We start from the raw sequence: 23,276 nt of genomic DNA on the forward strand, positions 1-23,276 counted from the left end.
AACCATTGTCTGATTGAACCAATTGATGTAGAAATGGCTTCCCCAGCTCTACACAATGCTGGACAATTTGTAGTGTCCCATACATTTTGATAATTGAACAGAGTTAAAAACTTGTTTGAGTCCAAAGCGTGTGAAAAACATATTCAGACCAGATACACAAAGGAGAGAAGTAACAGCAAACGCAAATAAGTTGCTTTAAAAACTTCACAGCACCCTCAGAAATCCAGTATCATCAACTTTCCTTAGTGCTCCTATTAGGTAGGTCAGGGGAGGTGGCATATTGGAAAGACTCTGCCCCTTTCCCATCTTGTGGCTGATAGAATTCCTGAGACATTTAGTGTGCAGATTTCCAGTAACCTTTTAGGCTAAGCAACTACATGGGCACAGGAGGGTGGGATTATCAGATGCTCCTCAACGTTCCATTTAGACCAGTGCCTGCCCTGATAACTGCTTTTGCTTTTTGTTATTTTTTTTTTTTAATTCAGTTCCCGTAGAGACTGCCAAAAATTGCCAACGCTGACTATATTTCAAGTTGTCATGGCGGGGTTTTGGGGAATGTTTTCAATTAGCGATAATCACACCTCGGATAAACCTCATTGGCTACGATACTGCCACTGCACAAAGCTGATAACTGCTTTTGATGGTGCGATGAGAGCAGAGAGCACTCTCACACGTAGGTGTGGGGTTGAAGTCAGGTAACGTGGAAGGAAAGGGTCCAGAATGCTGAGATTTTGGGTGCCAAAAGAACAAACTTGCCCACTTTACAATTGTGGTACCTGCCCATGGAGCAGTCCACTGTATGTACCTATGAAAAAGTTTTAGCTGGGCACTGTGGGTCAAGATGGCCAGGGGGAGACCTATGTTAATTATAGCTAGATCATTATAAGCTTTCTGGCTCAGAGTACACTGAAGTTTATACACCAAACTAAACTATATTGTGGGTGCCGTTAATTAGAAATCAAGCGGCATCAGGAGGCCTAAGGTAAAGACCATGTGAGAGCTCAGTAACAGTAACACCGGGGAACCCCGAGGGGTGGCTGCAGACCAGGCAATACTGCTCTGGCCCCACGAATGCCTTCTCAACAGGGAGACTGCATGAGGGCCTCGTAAAGAGGGCTTATGCAAAGCTCTCTCAGAAGGGAGGCAACCTCTGCTCACTGAATCAGGAGGGTCTTTGCAGATGGGAACTGGCAAGGAGAAAAGCCTTGCAGGGCAGAGATCATCACGGAATGCCTCAGGCTCTGCCTTGGTTCTTGAAAAATGGAGTTAATTTAATTGCTCTATGTCCTCAATGCTTGGGAGATAAAAGCCCCTGGATGCATTGGGTGTGGTCAGACCCGGTAGCTCCTCATCTGCAATACTTCTGATACAGCAGCACCCTGATGACAATCAGTGATAAACTCAGAGTACTAGTTTAGCATGTCTCAGAAGGATCTCAAGTGCTCTCCCTCCAGCTTTATTTCCTACCCCTTCACTCTCCCCTTCCACACCTGTAAGATCAATGAGATAAAGCACATAATAAAAGTGTTTGGAGCCCAGAGCTCTGAGCCAACCTGGTTCCCACGCTTGCATTGGTCCCCTGGATCCATGCTGTAACTTCTACTCTTGTGTCTCTGTCTTTATTTCCTTTTCTTAATCCCGCGTTACTGCTGGGACTAAGGGCACCCACGTCCGGGTCTGCAGCTGGTACCCAACAGGGCGCAGTGGCTCATGCCTGTAATCCCAGCACTTTCAGAGGCAGGTGGATCACCTAAGGTTGGGAATTAGAGACCAGCCTGACCAACATGGAGAAACCCCTTCTCTAGTAAGAATATAAAATTAGGTAGACGTGGTGCCAGGCACCTATAGTCTCAGCTACTTGGAAAGCTGAGGATGGAGAATCACTTGAACCTGGGAGGTGGAGATTACAGTGAGCTGAAATCGAGCCATTGCTCTCCAGCCTGGGCAACAAGAGTGAAACTCCATCTCAAAACAAATAAAAAAGAAAAAAAGTTTTATTTTCCTGACAATGGTTTATTCACATGAATCATATGATAGGAAAGAAAGACAAGCAGGCAGTTCCACCTCATTAGTTCCAAAACCATGTCTATTCATCTCAGTGTAAAACCACAGGGCTTGGCTGGTGATGAAATCATCTGCTCTAAGGGGCAAATACAAGCCCTCAGTTTGCCCACCTGTTTACACAGCAATATATGCCTCTCCACATCGTTCTTATGGAACCATCAAGACCATGGGGTAAGCAGATCCCTTCTACTTGACCACAGTTAAATCAGAGGCTGCAAACTGCTGGCCCAGGGACTGAATCTGGCTTGTGCAAATTTATTTATTTATTTATTGGCTGATTGATTGATTGGAGACAGAGTCTCACTCTGTTGCCCAAGCTGGAGTGCAGTGGTGTGATCTTAGCTCACTGCAGCCTTCACCTTCTGGGCTCAAGCAATTCTCCTGCCTCAGCTTCCCAAGTAGCTGGGACTACAGGCACATGCCACCACACCTGGCTAATTTTGGTATTTTTAGTAGAAACAGAGTTTCACTATGTTGCCCAGGCTGGTCTTGGAACTCCTGGGCTCAAGTGATCCCTCCCCTCAGCCTCCCAAAGTGCTGGGATTATAGGCATAAGCCACCACACCCAGCCCTAGGCTTGCAGAATTTTTAAAAGGGTTAATCATAAAATCCAAATTTTCACCTCTTAAAAAAAAGATATGGTCCATTTGGACCTGGATTCTGGTGAGATCAATGCTGTGAGATCTAAAGAGGGGATCTAAAGTGAAAGACGGCTGGGCACGGTAGCTCATGCCTGTAATCCCAGCACTCTGGGAGGCCAAGGCGGGCAGATCACTTGAGGTCCGCAATTCAAGACCAGCCTGGCCAACATGGCAAAACCCCGTCTCTACTAAAAATACAAAAATTAGCCAGGTGTGGCAGTGGGTGCCCGTAGTTCCAGCTACTTGGGAGGCTGAGGCAGCAGAATCGCTGGAACCCAGGAGGTGGAGGTTGCAGTGAGCCGAGATTGTGCTATTACATTCCAGCCTGGGAAACAAGAGTGAAACTCCATCTCAAAAAAAAAAAAGGTGAAAGTCACCCTAAAAGGTAGACACTTGCTTTGACCTTTGGGGGAAATGGTTCCTTGGTGCTTCATTATGGACTTGGTCAGCAAATTTAAGGCATCCATGGTACACATGAATACAGATGCTTTAGGCAGAAAATAAGAAATCTCTCCTCTTGAGGTAAAATAAACTTTTGTCACAAAAGTCTGTAGAACATATTGCTGCTTTGGGGGAAGTTTTACACCTGGTCCACTTCACTAGTTAATACTATATTATCTGCCTGTCCTCTAGAAGCCTCCAGAGGCTTCAGGTTTGTGATACCAAATCGTCTACACTCTGTTCTCCTTTAATTTTATGAACTCACCTGAATTCACTGGTGTATTGACTCTTTTTTAAAGCACCATCTCTGGGCTCAAACTCCCCTCTTGAGGGCCAGGAGGATTGAAGATTTTTTCCTGCAGGACATCTCTTCCTGAGTTACCCAAAACTGATGACATTTTCCCCCATGTAGGACTATTTTATTCCTAAGAAGCTCCTCCTCTAGTTTGCAGTCTTTTTCCTGGACTACCGTAACAGCATTCTAACTGGTTATCTTGCCACTGTCTTCCCTACTTCCTGTCTTTTATTCTGTGTTTTTAACACAGAATAAAATCCTCCAGGGTCAGGCACTGTGGCTTGCACCTGTAATCCCAGCACATTATGGGACAGAGGCAGGAAGATCACTTGAGGTCAGGAGTTTGAGACCAGCCTGGCCAACATGGTGAAAACCCATCTCTACTAAAAATACAAAAAATAGCCAGTCTTGGTGGTGCATGTCTGTAATCCGAGCTACTCAGGAGGCTGAGGCAGGAGAATCTCTTGAACCCAGGAGGTGGAGGTTGCAGTGAGCCGAGACCACACCAGTGCACTCCAATTGGGCAACAAAGTGAGACTTAATCTTTTTTTTTTTTTTGAGGCGGAGTTTCACTGTTGTTACCCAGACTGGAGTGCAATGGCACGATCTCAGCTCACCGCAGCCTCCACCTCCTGCGTTCAAGCAAGTCTCCTGCCTCAGCTTCCCAAGTAGCTGGGACTACAGGCGCACACCACCATGCCCAGCTAATTTTTGTATTTTTAGTAGAGACGGGGTTTCACCTTGTTGACCAGGATGGTCTCCATCTCTTGACCTTGTGATCCACCTGCCTCGGCTCCCAAAGTGCTGGGATTATAGGCGTGAGCCACCGCGCCCAGCCGAGACTTCATCTTAAATGAAAAGCAAAAATCCTCCACAAAGACCTCCACAATCTGTCTCTGCCTTTATGTTAATAGGAGCTTTTTTTTTTTTTCTTTTTCCTTATTTTTTTATTGTATTTTAGGTTTTGGGGTACATGTGCAGAGCATGCAATACAGTTGCATAGGTACACACATGGCAGTGTGTTCTGTTTGCTTTCACCCCTTCACCCACATTTGGCGTTTCTCCCCAGGCTATCCCTCCCCACCTCCCCCTCCCACTGGCCCTCCCCTTTTCCCCCCAATAGACCCCAGTGTTTAGTACTCCCCTTTCTGTGTCCATGTGTTCTCATTTTTCATCACCCGCCTATGAGTGAGAATATGCAGTGTTTCATTTTCTGTTCTTGTGTCAGTTTGCTGAGAATGATGTTCTCCAGATTCATCCATGTCCCTACAAACGATACGAACTCATCATTTCTGATTGCTGCATAATATTCCATGGTGTATATGTGCCACATTTTCCCAATCCAGTCTATCATCAATGGGCATTTGGGTTGATTCCAGGTCTTTGCTATTGTAAACAGTGCTGCAATGAACATTCGTGTGCATGTGTCCTTATAGTAGAATGATTTATAGTCCTTTGGGTATATACCCAGTAATGGGATTGCTGGGTCAAATGGAATTTCTATTTCTAAGGCCTTGAGGAATCGCCACACTGTCTTCCACAATGGTTGGACTAATTTACACTCCCACCAACAGTGTAAAAGTGTTCCTATTTCTCCACATCCTCTCCAGCATCTGTTGTCTCCAGATTTTTTAATGATCGCCATTCTAACTGGCATGAGATGGTATCTCAATGTGGTTTTGATTTGCATCTCTCTGATGACCAGTGACGATGAGCATTTTTTCATATGATTGTTGGCCTCATATATATCTTCTTTCGTAAAGTGTCGGTTCATATCCTTTGCCCACTTTTGAATGGGCTTGTTTGTTTTTTTCCTGTAAATCCGTTTGAGTTCTTTGTAAATTCTGGATATCAGCCCTTTGTCAGATGGGTAAACTGCAAAAATTTTTTCCCATTCTGTTGGTTGCCGATCCACTCTAGTGACTGTTTCTTTTGCCGTGCAGAAGCTGTGGAGTTTGATTAGGTCCCATTTGTCTATTTTGGCTTTTGTTGCCAATGCTTTTGGTGTTTTGTTCATGAAGTCCTTGCCTACTCCTATGTCCTGGATAGTTTTGCCTAGATTTCCTCCTAGGGTTTTTATCGTGCTGCTCCCTTTGCCTGCAATACCCTTCCCTTACTACCCAAAGGGAAACCTGCTGAGTCCTCAAAACCCAGCTCAGAAATGATTGCCAAGAACTGTGATATTTTACCCAGCTTGCAAGCTAACAAGGTCGCTTGCCTTAGTTTCAGGAACACTGGCAGAAGACACAAGACTCCTGGGTAAGAGACAAAGGACAGGATTACAGCACAGCCAGCAGCAGGAGCTTTTTATTTGCATTGCTTCCCCTCACTCCTCTAGTCTTAGAGCAACCCAGGGGATTGTTGTACACACAGTGGTTCATTCCACAGCAGAAGACCCCGAGCTCAGAAATCCCCAGTCTTAAAGAAGCTACTAGTGGCCAGCATGGTGGCTCACACCTGTAATCCCAGCACTTTGGGAGGCCAAGGCAGGCAGATACAAGGTCAGGAGATTGAGACCACCCTGGCTAACATGGTGAAAACCTGTCTCAACTAAAAACACAAAAAATTAGCTGGGCACAGTGTTATGTGCCTGTAATTCCAGCTACTTAGAGGCTGTGGCAAGAGAATTGCTTGAACCTCGGAGGCCAAGGTTGCAGTGAGCAGAGATTGCGTCACTGCACTCCAGCCTGCACCACAGAGCGAGACTCTGTCTCAAAAAAAGAAGAAAAAGAGAAGCAAATCTCCCTAATCTTTGCCCCTGGAAGAAGACATTATCTAACAAATCTGCCTTCTGCCCTGAGGGGAGACACTGTTTTATCTTCCAAGGCTGTATGCTCTATAAATGTCCTTGAATTGATAGTCAGGAGTAAGGGAAAAATACAAGACATGAAGAAATACAAAATCAGACCTGTAAAGAATGGTCTCAATGCTAATTTTGTGACATACGAATTAAAAAATTTTTTTTTACCTAATATGATTAAGGATGGAGAAAGACTGTTAATCCCAATTGAATGAGAATATACATTGGTATAAAATATCATAAATGAATTTAGTAATATGAATCAAATGACATTAAAAATTCATCCTCTTTGAGCCAGTAATTAGACCTCTGGGAATTTATTCTAAGAGAATAAATTTAGCTGCAGTTAAAGATTTATATAGCCCGGTGAGGTGGCTCATGCCTGTAATCCCAGCACTCAGGGTGGGCGGATCACCTGAGGTCAGAAGTTCAAGACCAGCCTGACCGACATGGAGAAACCCCACCTTTACTGAAAATACAAAATTAGCCAGGTATTGTGGTGCATGTCTGTAATCCCTACCAGCTGCTAGGGAGGCTGAGGCAGGAGAATCGCTTGAACCTGGGAGGCAGAGGTTGCGGTGAGCTGAGATCATGCCACTGCACTCCAGCCTGGGCAACAAGAGTGAAACTTTGTCACACACAAAAAAAAAAAGATTTATCAGCCGGGCGTGGTGGCTCACGCCTATAATCCCAGCACTTTGGAAGGCCAAGGCGGGTGGATCACAAGGTCAAGAGATCGAGACCATCCTGGTCAACAAGGTGAAACCCCGTCTCTACTAAAAATACAAAAATTAGCTGGGCATGGTGGTGCACACCTGTAGTCCCAGCTACTCGGAAGGCTGAGTCAGGAGAGTTGCTTGAATACAGAAGGCGGAGGTTGCAGTGAGCCGAGATTGTGCCATTACACTACAGTCTGGGTGACAACAGCAAAACTCCGTCTCAAAAAAAAAAAAAAAAGATTTATGTAACAAATGTCTCCGTGCATGCCTCATCGGCAGGACCATACACTGGTTGGTATTTGTAATAAGATGGATTTTGCTGAGTATTTTTGGTGTGTGTGCTACCCATACTCCCACGGACCAGGCTTGCACCTTCTGGAGCCATGCTTTCCAGCCTAAACAATCAGACCAGGTCCAGGTCACACTCCCTGGGAGCTTCGGAAAAAGCTGCATCAAACCAGAGCTTCTCCCCAAGCCCAGCAAACCTCTCATGGCTCAGGTAGTCCTTCCTGGAAGACCAAAGCTTCTTCCTTCATTGAAGAGGTGAACTCTTGGTGGGGACAAGAGTTACTTTATTTTAAATGCCAATCCACTGACTAACCTCGAGTCTGGGAATGCCTCCAGAATGTTGAGTTTCTGTATTATCTTTATGTAGAACCACCCATTCAGTGTAAGTTTCCTTCAGAACAACCCTGGATGCTGTTGCGGAAATCATACTTTGTGATCCTGGTAGCCACCTTCACATTAATTCCAGAGCACGTGTATTTTTCCCCAAGATGTAAGTCTGGGGTCTACGGGCTTGCGGCGGAGAGATCTACCTATCTTGTAGCCTCTAAAGACCACGTTTCTGTTTGTAAGTTCCCCTAATAAATCAAGCAAAACCTACATATTGGATTTCTTTTTGTTTGTTTGTTTTTCGGAAGCAGAATCTCACTCTATCCCCCAGGCTGGAGTGCAGTAGCATGATCTCTGCTCATTGCAACCTCAGCCTCCTGGGTTCAAGCGATTCTCCTGCCTCAGCCTCCTGAGTAGCTGGGATTACAGACACCTGCCACCACACCTGGCTAATTTTTGTATTTTTTTTTAGTAGAGACAGGGTTTCGCCATGTTGGCCAGGCTGGTCTCAAACTCCTGACCTCAGGTGATCCTCCCGCCCTGGCCTCCCAAAGTGCTGGGATTACAGGCAGGAGCCACTGCACATGGCCCACAAATTGGATTTCTCTGTCTCCTTTGGTTTCTAGGCTCCTTCTGCATTTGGGCGTTGCTGTGTATATACAACCATTTCACAGAACAAACTCCCATGGAAGTGCAAACTATATTGGCCCTTGTTTTATCCAAGTGACCTGTCTGCATCTGTAGCCTTCCAGTATTTGCTGGGTCTGTCTCCTTGGCATTTTTGGAGCTACATAAACCACCAGGTTTCACACTGTTACCCGGGGTTGCTGCTCCTCTGACCATTCTTCCTGGCTAGCCTCCCACCCGGGGTTCTCTCTCCTGACTCACCTTCTCAATGCTGCTATTCTTCCCATATCTTTTCTCTGTGTGCTCTAGATCACTTTAAGTTCCATATTGAACTCCTCTACATCCCTATATTTTAATAACCAGTTCCTACAATTCATTTCTTTTTATTTTTTTGAGGTGGAGTTTCACTCTTGTTGCCCAGGCTGGAGTGCAATGGTGCAATCACGGCCCACCACAACCTCTGCCTCCCGGGTTCAAGGGATTTTCCTGCCTCAGCCTCCCCAGTAACTGGGATTGCAGGCATGCGCCACCATGCCTGGCTAATTTTGTATTTTTAGCAGAGACAGGGTTTCTCCATGTTGGTCAGGCTGGTCTCAAACTCCCAACCTCAGGTGATCTGCCTGCCTCAGCCTCCCAATGCGCTGAAATTACAGGCGTGAGCCACCACACCTGGCCAATTTATTTATTTCTTAAACTAACTCTAGGCTGGGCATGGTAGTTCATGCCTGTAATCCCAGCACTTTGGGAGGCCGAGGCAAGTGGATCACCTGAAGTCAGGAGTTAGAGACCAGCCTGGCCAACCAATATGGTGAAACCCCATTTCTATTAAAAAAATCAACAACAAAAAACTAACACTTTGCTCTCCCTTAAGGATGTTTCTCCTTGGGGACCTCTTAAGGAAGGCTATTCATTCTCCCAAAATCCAACACCTCAAGTTCAAGAGGTGGAATCAGTGCTTCATGGATCCATGCAGTGGCTGGAGACCATTCATGCCCTCATGAATGAATGAACTATTGAATGGTGACTACTTGGAATGCAAATCTTTTTTTTTTTTTTTTTTTTTGAATATTGCTCGTGTTGCCCAGGCTGGAGTGCAATGGCGAGATCTTGGCTCTCTGCAACCTCTGTCTCCCAGGTTCAAGCGATTCTCCTGCCTCAGTCTCCTGAGTAGCTGGGTTTACAGGCAGATGGCATGATGGCCAGCTAATTTTTGTCTTTTTAATAGAGACAGGGTTTCACCATGTTGTTCAGACTGGTTTCAAACTTCTGACCTCAGATGATCCACCCGCCTCGGCCTCCCAAAGAGCTGGGATTACAGGCGTGAACCACCATTTGCATTCCTGACCTGGAATGCAAATCTTTGGGTCACCTGACTGCTATCATCCATTGACCTTCTTCCCAATTGGCCTCATTTAGTCAAGGTGTTAGCCGGCAGCTTAGAGTTGGTCTTTTTTTTTTAATTTATTTTTTAATTTTAATTTTTTTTTTTTTTTTGAGACGGAGTTTCGCTCTTGTTACCCAGGCTGGAGTGCAATGGCGTGATCTCGGCTCACCGCAACCTCCGCCTCCTGGGTTCAGGCAATTCTCCCGCCTCAGCCTCCGGAGTAGCTGAGATTACAGGCATGCGCCACCATGCCCAGCTAATTTTTTGTATTTTTAGTAGAGACGGGGTTTCACCATGTTGACCAGGATGGTCTCGATCTCTTGACCTCGTGATCCACCTGCCTCGGCCTCCCAAAGTGCTGGGATTACAGGCTTGAGCCACCGCGCCCGGCCGTTAATTTTTATTTTTTAAAGATGGTGTTTTACCATGTTGGTGAGGCTGGTCTTGAACTCCCGACCTCAGGTGATCTGCCTGCCTTGGCCTCCAAAGTGCTTGGATTACAGGCGTGAGCCACCATGCCCAGCAGAGTCAGTCTTTTTATCATCCTATACTCTTTACCTTTATATATGACTACCATCCTCAAAATATCTAGAAAATCTCTACTTGATGGATATTTTGTTGGATGACCTGCCCAACATCCAGCCCCTTATTTCCTTGACTTGCTCATGGCCAGTGACCTTCACCTGCATTCACTTTAACCGCTGTACAAAACAACAGAGTGGTTTGTTGTAAACAATAGAAATTGACTCTAGCAAACTTAGATCACCAATTGGAGATGTTTCTCCACCTCCTTCTTGATTTTTTTTTTTTTTTTTTTTTTTTTTGAGAGAGAGAAACAGGAGAAGGAGAGAGAAATAAACAGCTAACTCACACTGAGAGAAAATCCAGAAAGATGGAATCCAGGAGAGGAAAGCAGCTTCCACGCTGAGTGGAAGGGAATAGAGAGAGACGGAGTTTAGGAGGGGAAGACAGGCTTCCATGAAGGGAGTGTTCGTGGAAGGGGACTCCGGAGGGAAAATCCAGGAGAGAGAAAAACAGCTTCCATGAGCACGAGAGTGTTCATGGAAGGGAATCCAAACATGGAGTTCCCCTTAAGATGGTGGTAAAATGCACATACAATTTACCATCTTTTGTTTTTGTTTTTGTTTTTTTTTAATGGAGTCTCACTCTTACCCAGGCTGGAGTGCTGTGTGCAGGGCTGATGGCCCCACAGGGTCGTGGGGTGTGCCTTATGCTGTGCTGAGGCGTAGGATCTGAGAAACAAAGAGACAGGACACAGAAGTACAAGGAAAATGCACCTGGGCTCGGGGGGCCATGCCACCTATTAGTGGAGTCAGGCGAGGTCCTGAATGTCCAGAAGTGTGAGTATTTATTGTGTATAGGTTAGGGGGCAGGTCAATGAGTGCAATCATAAGGATAGTGATAGGGTCGTGAGCAATAAAACAAGGGGTCCACCTGCATTAGGTCAGCTAGGCCAGGAGGTGGACAGTGCACAGCAAGGGGCCCGTTCCCGTGAAGGCAAGCTTTATTATTTTCACCATTACGGTGACTATTACACAGACTGTATTATTACTGGCTGAGCACAGTGGCTCACGCCTGTAATCCCAGCACTTTGGGAGGCCAAGGCGGGCAGATTACAAGGTCAGGAATTCAAGACCAGCCTGGCCAATATGGTGAAACCCTGTCTCTACTAAAAATATAAAAATTAGCCAAACTCTAGTCCCAGCTACTGGGGAGGCTGAGGCAGGAGAACTGCTTGAACCTGGGAGGTGGAGGTTACAGTAAGCCGAGATCATGCCATTGCACTCCATCCAGCCTGGGCAACAGAGCAAGATTCGTCTCAAAAAAAAAAAAAAAAGAATTTGCATGAATAAAACCCAGAGATGACCCCAAATCTTGATGCATTCCTTCTCTAACCATTTCACAAGCACCTATTATATGCTGGGGCCGAGGATAAAAAATATATATATGTATAGTTCACTGACATTAAGGTGACATTAAATACATTCATATTGTGCAATCATCACCACCATCCAGCTCCAGAACTCTTTCATCTATCAAAACAAAAACTCTGTATCCATTAAACAGCTACTTCCTGCTCCCTCCTATCCCCATTCCTCTTTCTGTCCCTAGGACATTGACTGCTCTAGGAACCTCGCATCAATGGAATCACACAGAATTTGTCTTTTTGTGTCTCAAACTTTATTCATATTGCAGCATGTGTCAGAATTTCCTTCCTTTTTAAGGCTGAGTAATATTCTCTTGTCTATATATACCATTTTATTTACCCATTCACCCACTGATGAACACTTGACTTGCTTCTACCTTTTTGCTATTGCAAACAATGCTGTCATAATAATAGTTGTACAAATATAACAACAACAAAAGGCCCTACTTTCTTTTTGTTTGTTTTTTGAGACAGAGTCTCGCTCTCTTGCCCAGGCTGGAGTGAAGTGGCAAGATCTCAGCTCACTGCAGCCTCTCCCTCCCAGGTTCAAGCAATTCTCCTGCCTCCACCTCTCAAGTAGCTAGGAATACAGGTGTGCACCACCACGCCCAGCTAATTTTTGTATTTTTAGTAGAGACGGGGTTTCACCATGTTGGCCAGGCTGGCCTTGAATTCCTGACTTCAGGTGATCCAACCGCCTCAGCCTCCCAAAGTGCTGGGATTAGAGGCGTGAGCCACCACCTCCGGCATGTAAATACTTTTTTTTTTCTTGAATTCCCGACCTCAGATGATCCGCCCGCCTTGGCCTCCGAAGTGCTTGGATTACAGTCATGAGCCACCACGCCCAGCCGGCAATACTTTTTTTTTTTAACCAAGGACTTGGGCATCTCTGGATGTGGGTCCTCTGGAGGGGTCCCTGGAACCAATCAGGAATATAAAATTCTTTTAAGATTTTAAGAAGAGTGTTGTTCTCTCTGTTGTACTGACGAAGGCGCGCAGGCGCAGGGAGATTAGGCGCCCTGCCTAAAGTTACAAAGCCTCTTACCCTCAGGCCATCTCCGGCACAGCAAAGCTAAGCCCTCCTGTCTAAACTTGGCGCCCTGAGTACCAAGGGTCACCTTAAAGGACGAAGCGGGGGAGGCAGAGTCTCAGGGCAAGGTCTGAGCCCCACCCCGCGCCCCACCCTCTGTCTGGTACAGCTGAACAAACGAAAGTGTCCGAAGCCGGCCAGTGACATCCCAGCCGCTCCTCCGAGCCGCCCGGCGTCCCGCAGGCCCCCGCCCTCCGTACGTCACCGCAGCCGGGTGCAGTGCCCCCTAGGGGCCCCTGCGGGCAAGGAGGAAGCGCCAGGTCCTTCCCGCCGCCCGCCGGCTCGCCTGGCACGCGCCCAGCCGACGTCGCCAGCAGCAGCTCCGTATCCCAGGAGGACCCACCGCCCCGCGCCATGGGCAAGCGCCTGCTGCCCGTCTTGTGCCAGCTCCGCCACCCGCTGCAGCCTCCGGGCCCGCTACGCCGCCTCCGTGTGCCCTGTCGCGCCAGCAGCGGCGGCGGCGGAGGGGGCAGCGGTGGCGGGGAGGGCCTGCTCGGGCAGCGGCGGCTGCAGAATGGCCAGGCCCCGAGCAGCTGCAGCCCAGGCGGCCGGACGCCCGCGATGCGAGACTCGATCGTCAGGTGAGTGTCGGGTCCGGCCCGCCCTGGTCTTAAGCTGCTGCGGCCCCGGCCCAGGGGCGGGGCGCCCGGAGCCGCGGTGGGGAACAGAGTGCCGGGCTGCGAGTGCTTAGTGCCAACTCGTTAGGGGCTCTGGGCTGTGTGTCGGGAAGCGCGGGCTCGGGGACTGCGGCCGGGCACGCTGGCGCAGAACTGGGGGTCCAGGACCCGGCTAGGCCCGGAATGCAGGTGGGCGTGGGCGTCCCCGATGGGTACCGAGCGGCACGGATCGCACGCCCGGCTCCACGTGGGCCACCGGCCGCCAGCTCTGATGCAACCGCGCGGGCGCGACCCATACCGTAGAGGGGCGGCGTGGCTGGGGCGGAAGCCAGGGGATGGGGCGAGGAGGAGGAGAAGGAGGTGGGCTGCGGCTCCGCGCGCCGGTTGGCCAGGGGTTCGGGGGAGGCGGGCCTGTGGGGCTCGGGGGAGGCGGGCCCGTGGGGCTCGGGGGAGGCGGGCTTGGGATCAGCACCGCCTGCGCGAGGCTCCGAGGTGTCCTGCGCCCCTCCCCGAGCGCCGCCCCTCCTGCGGGGCTGGGATCTGTGGCTGCTTTTCCCGGAAAAGCTTTTCCCGGAACGGCGAAGGTGGAGCCGGGCCCCGGGCAGCTGCCGGAGGAGCCGGAGGGGTCGCAGTGCTGGTTTCCAGCCCCGCCGCCCAGCTAGGTTTGCAGGGTTCTCCCGGTCTTGAGCGAACTGGGAGCCCCAGGCCGGGCTGTCCCTGCCCCAGTCCCCGCCCCTGGGCCCCAGCCTTCCCTCTCTCGCGGAGAGGGGTGCCCGGGCTCCGGGCTTTGCAGAGCGAGCCCCTCGGGACAACCTGGAGGTGGCGGGCAAGCCCCTTTCTCCTCCCTCCGAACTGGGGTTGGGAACGAGTTCCAGAATGCAGTTTCCCGGAGCAGGCGGCCTACCTCCTCCATTCACATCCTCTTCCCTTTTCCTCTAGCCTTCTTTCTTATAGTCGTGGCCTGCTTGTCTTTCTCTCTGCCTTTCCTTCCTCCTTCCCCTCTCCCATTTTCCTCCCCACTCTCCTCCCCTGCCTCCGTAGTAGAAAAAGTTTCCTAGGCTCTTTATTATGTGGCGGATGACTTTAAGGGACCGTTTATTTAGTTTGCCTTGTTCTGTCTTCTTTTTATTTTTATTTTGTTTTAGAAATGGGAGTCTCGCTCTGTAGTCCAGACTGGAGGTCAGTGGCGCCATCTCAGCCCACTGCAGCCTCTGTCTCCTGGGCTCAAGCGTTTCTCCTGCCTTAGCCTCCAGAGTAACTGGGGCCACAGGTGTGCCCTACCATGCCGGGCTAATTTTATTTTGTAGATACAGGGTCTCACTCTGACACCCAGGCTAGTCTGGAACTCCTGGGCTCAAGCCCTCCAAACCCCACCCGCCCCCCACAACCCAGCTCCAGCTCATTCCACTCCCACCCCCAAAGCACTGGAATTACAAGCCGGGTCTTTACGTTTTAACTTGCATGTTGTTGAGACTCATCCTAATGGTTAGAGTCTGAGGCCAGCATAGGATGCAAAAAACACGCCCTCCGTCGTGCTGTTCTATTTTCTAGGTAACACTGATTATAACCTGAAACTACTTGTTTGCTCATTTCTTGTCTGTCTCATCTACCTGGAATATAAGCTACATGAGGGCAGACAGCTGCCTCTTTGGTGCTATATCCTCGGTCCCAGCATATAATAGGTGCTTGTGAAATGGTTAGAGAAGGAATGCATCAAGATTTGGGGTCATCTCTGGGTTTTATTCATGCAAATTCTTTTTTTTTTTTTTTGAGACCGAATCTTGCTCTGTTGCCCAGGCTGGAGTGCAATGGCATGATCTTGGCTTACTGTAAACTCCGCCTCCCAGGTTCAAGCAATTCTTCCTCAGCCTCCCCAGTAGCTGGGACTACAGTCTGGCTAATTTTTGTATTTTTAGTAGAGACAGGTTTTCACCATATTGGCCAGGCTGGTCTTGAATTCCTGACCTTGTAATCTGCCCGCCTTGGCCTCCCAAAGTGCTGGGATTACAGGCGTGAGCCACTGTGCTCAGCCAGTAAATAATACAGTCTGTGTAATAGTCACCGTAATGGTGAAAATAATAAAGCTGCTGCTGATGACTTAATTCTGAGTTTTAGCTACACATGGCAACCTAGCCAGAGAGTCTCACATTCCTTCCCACTGCCCTCAAAGTGGAGGCTGACAAGGCCATTTTTCTCCCCCAAGGACATGAACATCTCTGATTAGAAACACTTGTGTTACTTTTTGGATTTATTGAGCCTAATGACTCCTTTTTCGTTTTTGCTTTGTCACTGTAGCAACAAGTAAGTAACCCCAAAGAATGAAACATTACACATAGAACAAATTGTAGGGAGCATGGTCCTATTTTATTAGCTTGAGTGGTGATCACGTTGAACTCTTTACACACCTGTACAGGCACACCTAAGATATTGTGACTTCGGTTGCAGACCACTGCAGTGGGGGGAATGTTGCAATAAAATGAGTCACACAAATTTTGTGGTTTCCCAGTGCATATAAAAGTTATGTTTACACAATAGTGTAGCCTATTAAGTATGCAATAGCATTTTGTCTTAAAAAAAAATATATATATATATATAAGGCCAGGCACAGTGGCACACATGTGTAATCCCAGCACTTTAGAAAGCTGAACTTACTCTGCCTGTGCTCTATAAATGGGACAACAAAGCCTGGCCAAGGCAGGTGGATCACGAGATCCGGAGTTTGAGACCAGCCTGGCCAACTAGTGAAACCCTGTCTCTACTAAAAATACAAAAATTAGCCGGATGTGGTGGTACGCACCTGGAGTCCCAGGTACTCTGGAGGCTGAGGCAGGAGAATTGCTTGAACCCAGGAGGTGGAGGTTGTGGTGAGCCAAGATCATGCCACTGCATTCCAGTCTGGGCAACAGTGAGACTCCATCTCAAAAAAAGCCGAAACAAAACCACATATATATATACACACACACACACACACACACACACACACACACACACATACATCTTAATTTTAAAATATTGCTAAAAAGTGCCAATGATCTGGTGGAGGATCATGCTTAGATGTTGATGGTTATTGACTGGTCTGGTCAGGGTGGTTGCTAAAGGTTAGGGTTGCTGTGGCAATTTCTTTTTTTTTTTTTTTTTCTTATTTATTTATTTATTAAAAATAAATAAATAAAAGACAGGGAGCCGAAGAGCCAAAAGCCTACAGCACCTGATACTGCCAGGCGGTTTCCCATCCAAGTACTAACCAGGCCTGACCCTGCTTAGCTTCCGAGATTAGATGAAATCAGCCGCGTTCAGGGTGGTATGGCTGTAGATGGCAATTTCTTAAATTAAGACAATGAGGTTTGCTCCTCAGTGGAACTCTTCCTTTCATGAAGGTTTTCTCTGTAGCCTTGCGTGCTACAGAGAGAAAATGGTAGCAATTTACCCACAGTAGGACTTCTTTCAAAATGGACATCAGTCCTCTCAAACCCTGCAGCTGCTTTACCAACTACTTGATATCTGCTGTAATCTTATAAATCCTTTGTTGTCATTTTATTTTATCTTTTGAGACAGAGTCTTGCTCTGTTGCCAGGCTGGAGTGCAGTGGCACGATCTCAGCTCACTACAACCTCCACCTCCTGGGTTCAATCAGTTCTCCTCCCTCAGCCTCCCAAGTAGCTGGGATTATAGGTGGGCACCACCATTACCTTGCTAATGTTTTAATTTTTAGTAGACATGGGGTTTCACCATGTTGGTCAGGCTGGTTTCAAACCCCTGACCTCATGATCTGCCTGCCTTGGCCTACCAAAGTGCTGGGATTACAAGCGTGAGCCACAGTGCCCGGCCTTTGTTGTAATTTTAACAGTGTTCATGGCATCTGCACCAGGGATGATTTCATCTCAAGAAACCACGTTCCTTGCTTATCCATATGAACTCATTTGTTCAAGCTATATCATGAGATTGTAGCCATTCAGTCACTCTAGTTCTCTTGCTGTTTTTGCCAAATTGCAATTACTTCCTCCACTGAAGTCCTGAACCCCTCACAGTCATCCATGAGGGTTGTAACCAGCTTCTTCCAAACTCCCTTTAATGTTGATATTTTGACTTCACCCATGAGTCATGAATGTTCTTTTTATTTTTATTTTTTGAGATGAGGAATTTTACTCTTGTTGTCCAGACTGGAGTGCAATGGCATGATCTTGGCTCACTGCAACCTCCGCCTCCCAGGTTCAAACGATTCTCCTGCCTCAGCTTTCCGAGTAGCTGGGATTACAGGCGTCTACTACCATGCCCAATTTTTTTTTGTATTTTTAGTAGTGATGGGGTTTCTTTTCTTTTTTCTGGTAAATATACATTTATTTTCTGCCTATAGGACACTAATGAATATCCCAACACATCTTAATTTCACCACTGTGTATGTTCTGCTATGAATGGATGGTCAATGTAACTGATGTGAAAAACACCACGACAAATAAACCTTTGTTCCACTGTACAGAGCTGGAGACACAGGAGGCTCTGACAGCAGTCTCCTCATGAATCTGCCATGTGCCTGTTGAGTGCTGCTGTGTGCCAGGCACAGGCTGGACGGCACTGAGCAGGACTCACAGGCCCTGTTCTTCGGGAGCTGTGAGATGGGGTTTCATCATGTTGGCCAGGCTAGTCTTGAACTCCTGACCTCAGGTGGTCCACCTGCCTCGGCCTTGCAAAGTGTTGGGATTATAGGCGTGAACCACCACATCCGGCTTACGGTTATCTAGAATCCTTTGTGGAAGGTTTTCAGTAACTTTGACCAGATTCATCAAAGGAATTATTACCTGTGGCAGCTATAGCCTTATGAAATGTATTTCTTTTTTTTTTGTTTTTTGAGACAGAGTCTTGCTCTGTCACCCAGGCTGGAGTGCAGTGGCGCACTCTCTGCTCACTGCAACCTCTGCCTACTGGGTTCAAGCAATTCTCCTGCCTCAGCCTCCCAGGTAGCTGGGATTACAGGCGTCTACTACCATGCCCAATTTTTTTTTGTATTTTTAGTAGTGATGGGGTTTCTTTTCTTTTTCCTGGTAAAAAAGAACCACCATACCTGGCTAATTTTTGTATTTTTAAGTAGAGACGGGGTTTTACCACGTTGGTCAGGCTAGTCTCAAACCCCTGACCTCGTGATCCGCCTGCCTCGGCCTCCCAAAGTGCTAGGTTTACAGGTGTGAGCCACTGCATCCAGCGAAATGTATTTCTTAAATAATCAGACTTGAAAATTACTCCTTGATCCATGGACTACAGAATGGACATTGTGTTAGCAGGACATTGTACACCTTTGTCAGAGCTCTTGGGTGATCAAGTACATTGTCAATGAGCAAGAATATTTTGGAAGTGGTCTTCTTTTTTCTTTGAATAGTGAGTCTCAACAGTGGGCTTATTCAGTAAACCATACTGTAAACAGATGTGCTGTCATCCAGGCTTTGTTGTTCCATGTATAGAGCACAGGCAGAGTAAGTTCAGCATAATTCTGTTTTTTCTTTTTTTTTTTTTGAGATGGAGTTTCGCTCTTGTTACCCAGGCTGGAGTGCAATGGCGCGATCTCGGCTCACCGCAACCTCCGCCTCCTGGGTTCAGGCAATTCTCCTGCCTCAGCCTCCTAAGTAGCCGGGATTGCAGGCACGTGTCACCATGCCCAGCTAATTTTTTGTATTTTTAGTAGAGACAGAATTTCACCATGTTGACCAGGATGGTCTCAATCTCTTGACCTCGTGATCCACCCGCCTCGGCCTCCCAAATTGCTGGGATTACAGGCTTGAGCCACTGCGCCTGGCCTAATTCTATTTTTTCTTTTTAAGACAGTTTCACTCTTTCGCCCAGGCTGGAGTGCAGTGGTGCTATCTCAGCTCACTGCAACCTCCACATCTTGGGTTCAAGCGATTCTCATTCTTCGGCCTCCTGACTAGCTGGGATTACAGGCATGAGCCACCACGAGATACAGCATACTTTTTTGCGGGGGCGGGGATGGAGTTTTGCTCCTGTTGCCCAGGCTGGAGTGCAATGGTGTGATCTCGGCTCACCACAACTTCTGCCTCCCGGGTTCAAATGATTCTCCTGCCTCAGTCTCCTGAGTAGCTGGGACTACAGGCATGTGCCACCATGCCTGGCTAATTTTTTGTTTTTAGTAGAGATGGGTTTTTTCCTGTTTATCAGACTGGTCTCGAACTCCCGACATCAGGTGATCTGACCACCTCAGCCTCCTAAAGTGCTGGGATTACAGGTGTGCACCACTGCACGTGGCCAAGATTCAGCATAATTCTTTAGGGCCCAGGACTTACAGAATGGTAAATGAGCATTGCCTTCACCTTCAAGTCACCAGCTGCACTAACCTCTAACAACAATCAGCGTGTCCTTTGAAGCTAGACATTGACTTCCTGCTAGTTATGAAAGTCCTAAATGGCATCTTCCAATAAGGCTGTTTCATCCATGATAAGGCTGATCATCTGTGTAGTGTAGTCACCTGCATACATAATCTTCGCTAGCTCTTCCGGATAACTTACTGCAGTTCCACATTAGCGCCTACTGCTTCACCTTGCACTTTTATGTTACGGAGATGACTTATTTCCTGAAACTTCATGAACCAACCTTGGCGAGCATCACACTTTTATTCTGTAGCTTCCTTGCCTCCCTCAGCCTTCACAGAATTGAAGAGTATCAGGGGGTTGCTCTACATTAGGCTCTGGCTTAAGGGAATGTTAGGGCTGGTTTGATTATCTATCCAGACATTCCGACAGACTGTCTCCACATCAGCAATAAACTGTTTTCTTTTTTCTTTCTTTTTTTTTTGAGACGGAGTTTCACTCTTATCTCCCAGGTTAGAGTGCAATGGCTTGATTTTGGCTCACTGCAATCTTGCAATCACCGCCTCCTGGGTTCAAGCGATTCTCTTGCCTCAGCCACCTGAGTAGCTGGAGTTACAGGTGCACACCACCTCACTCGGCTAATTTTGTATTTTTCGTAGAGATGGAGTTTCATGATGTTGACTAGGCTGGTCTCGAACTCCTGACCTCAGGTGATCCACCTGACTTTGCCTCCCAAAGTGCTGGGATTACAGGCGTGAGCTGCTGCACCCGCCTAATAAGGCTGTTTTCTTATCATTTGTGTGTCCATTGTATAGCACTTATAATTTTCTTCGATAGCTTTCCTTTGCAATCACAGCTTGGCTAACTGTTGGGCACAAGAGGCCTAGCTTTTGACCTATCTTGGCTTTCACCATGCCCTCCTCACTAAGCTTAATCATTTCTAGCTTTTTATTTAAAGTGAGAGACCTGTGACTCTTCACTTGGAACACTTAGAGGCCACTGTAGTTACTAACTGGCCTAATATCAATATTGTTTCTCAGGGAATAGGGAGGCCAGAGGAGAGGGAGAGAGAAGGGGGAACAGCCAGTCCAGTGAAGCCGTCAGAACACGCCCAACCACCATGGGCAGGGTTTGTGGTCCTGAAACAATTACAATAGTAACATCAAAGATCATCAATCACAGATCACTAACAAACATACTAAAACGAATAAGTTTGAAATATTGCAAGAATTACCAAAATGTGACACAAAGTGAGCAGATGCCATTGGAAAAATGACTCCCATAGACTTAACAAAACACAGGTTGCCACGGACTTTCAGTTTGTAGAAAAACACAATATCTGTAAATTGCAATAAAGCAAACACAGTGAAATCTGTATGCCTGTATATTTTTTTTTTCTATCCACACTCACTCTACCCTCCAACTTATTTTTTTTGGTGGGGGTAGAGACAAGGTCTTGATATCTTGCCCAGGTGGCCTTGAATTACTGAGCTCACGTGATTCACCTCAGCCTCCCAAAGTGCTAGGAGTACAGACATGAGCCACTGTGCCCCCATCCCCAACTACTTTAAAAGTTGAATTACTTTTTGGCAATTGCTGACTTACCTATAGAAGTGTTCCTTTCATCAACTATGAATGGATCAAGACTCTGAATGTTTCTGAGAAAATTATTGCTATTAGTATGAATGGTTTTAGTGTTTAAGGGTAGCTCTGGGGCAAAGAAAAATGAACAAATATGTACATTTATAAGAAAAAGGAAAGGAACCACTGTAGTATATGTGACTTTTTTGTTTTGTTTTTTTGAGACAGAGTCTCACTCTGTTGCCCAGGCTGGAGTGCAGTGGTGCGATCTTGGCTCACTACAACCTCTGCCTCCTGGGTTCAAGTGATTCTTTTGCCTCAGCCTTTCACGCTGGGATTACAGGCATGTGCCAGCATGCCCAGCTAATTTTTTTTTGGGGGGGAGGTATTTTTAGTAGAGATGGGGTTTCATTATGTTGGCCAGGCTGGTCTTGAGCTCCTAACCTCAGGTGATCCACCTGCCTTGGCCTCCAAAAGTGCAGGGATTACAGGCATGAGCCACTGTGCCTGGCCAGTATACCTGTTTTGCAGATGAGGAAACTGAGACTCTTAGAGACTTTTGCTGAAGCTAGTAAATGAAATAACCGGTACCAGTCCTGGGCCGTATTTCCACTTAGTGTCTCAGAACTATCTGGACTCTGTTAAAAATGTACATTTCTGGGTTCTACCGAGACATGCTGAATCAGACTTTCTGGGGTGAAACACCAGAACCATTATTTCTTTTGAGACAGTCTTGCTCTGTCACCCAGGCTGGAATGCAGTGGTGGGATCTTGGCTCACTGCAGCTTCCCCTTCCTGAGTTCAAGTGCTTCTCCTGCCTCAGCCTCCTGAGTAGCTGGGATTACAGGCGTGTACGATCACGTCTGGCTAGTTTTTATATTTTTACTAGAGAAGGAGTTTCACCATGTTGGCCAGAATGGTCTCGGAGCTCCTGACCTCAGGTGGTCCATTCGCCTTGGCCTCCTGAGGTGCTGGGATTACAGGTGTGAGTCGCTGCACCTGGCCTGGAACCTTTGTTTTTACCAAACTCTCCAGTGATCCTGACAACATGAGCAGCTTGGGACCCACACGCCAGTGCTTTCCTGAACCCAGGCAAAAATAAGAACCCAACATAGCAAAATTAAAAGTCACGACAGGCTGGAAAGAGTGCAGCATATGGGCCTCAGTCACCCGTTATTGGATGGATGGAGTTTAGTGCTTATTTATAAGGTGATTTGTAAACTTTCCCATATGGTCACATTTATTCAGCACAATAATACAATTAATTCCCTGGGACTGAAGTAGCTTTATCCCAAGTGTTTCCAAACAAAACTAACTGAAATGTTCCCAGGTCATTGACAGTTGCCTGCACCCAGTCCATCTGTTCCAGCCCAGCTGGCGGTAGAAAGGCTGGTCCTGGCTGTGAGTCTGAGCAATGCTCTCCTCCAAAGCCCTGCCTGGGAACTGCAGTTCCTCTGGTTTCATCTGTCAGCTCTGTCTCTTTGAAAACTGGGGGAAGCCTCCTGATGCCTCCCTGCTCTTGGCAGTGTACTGTTGACAGCATTGGCTGGATGTCTTCACTCTGCATTGTGGTTAGGTGCAGTGCAGACCCTCTCGGGACTGAAAACACAATGTAAAGGTGGCCTTAGCGCTGAAGCCTGGAGGCTGCTGCGGTTGTACCCTCGGACTTTTGTGAGAGGGGAAGAAGCCAGCTCCCAGTTTTCATGTGCTGCTAAAAACATACAGGCTGGTGGCGAAGGTAGCCTCTGCAGTCACTCATCCCAGAAGGTTCCAGAAAGAGCTGAGCTCCTAACACTTTTTTCTTTTATTCAAGAAATTGAGTCTTGCTCTGCCACACAGGCTGGGGTGCAGTGGTGCAGTCACAGTTTACTGTAGCCTCAAACTCATGGGCTCAAGCAATCCTCCAACTTCAGCCTCCTAAGTATCTGGGACCACAGGCACATGCCACCACGCCCCACTAAATTTTTTATAGATACAGGATCTCATTATGTTGCCCAGGCTGGTCTCAAACTCCTGGCCTCAAGTAGTCCTCCCATCTTGGCCTCAGGGTGCTGGGACTATAGGTGCATGCCACCATGCCAGGCCTTAAGAGAGGACATTCTAAAAGATTTTTTTTTTTTTTTTTTTTTTGAGGCAGAGT

The 23,276-nt window shown here is 47.4% G+C and overlaps 1 protein-coding gene, 1 non-coding gene and 1 pseudogene across 18 annotated transcripts in view; 1 reads left to right on the plus strand and 2 right to left on the minus strand.

The window, feature by feature from the left end:
* Nucleotides 1-486: 486 nt before the first annotated feature.
* LOC118153199 (U4 spliceosomal RNA) lies at nt 487-626 on the minus strand. Its single transcript, XR_004742468.3, has one exon. It is a non-coding gene; the product is annotated as a U4 spliceosomal RNA (small nuclear RNA).
* Nucleotides 627-12,852: 12,226 nt separating this feature from the next.
* MTHFD1L (methylenetetrahydrofolate dehydrogenase (NADP+ dependent) 1 like) overlaps nt 12,853-23,276 on the plus strand; it is a 233,277-nt gene continuing 222,853 nt past the window's right edge. For 9 of the 17 annotated variants that reach the window (XM_078370293.1, XM_035296968.3, XM_078370294.1 and 6 more), the window contains exon 1: nt 12,853-13,205. In XM_078370293.1, the coding sequence (XP_078226419.1) occupies nt 12,979-13,205 (227 nt within the window). In that variant the 5' untranslated portion in view covers nt 12,853-12,978. Of the gene's footprint in view, nt 13,206-13,313; nt 13,431-13,756; nt 13,904-23,276 lie in introns of those variants that run through there. The other 8 variants (XM_078370301.1, XM_078370302.1, XM_078370296.1 and 5 more) reach the window with 2 other exon arrangements.
* On the minus strand, nt 16,438-16,556 carry LOC118153426 (5S ribosomal RNA; annotated as a pseudogene).

Source organism: Callithrix jacchus, chromosome 4 (assembly GCF_049354715.1).
Source record: "Callithrix jacchus isolate 240 chromosome 4, calJac240_pri, whole genome shotgun sequence".
Lineage (NCBI taxonomy): Eukaryota > Metazoa > Chordata > Mammalia > Primates > Cebidae > Callithrix > Callithrix jacchus.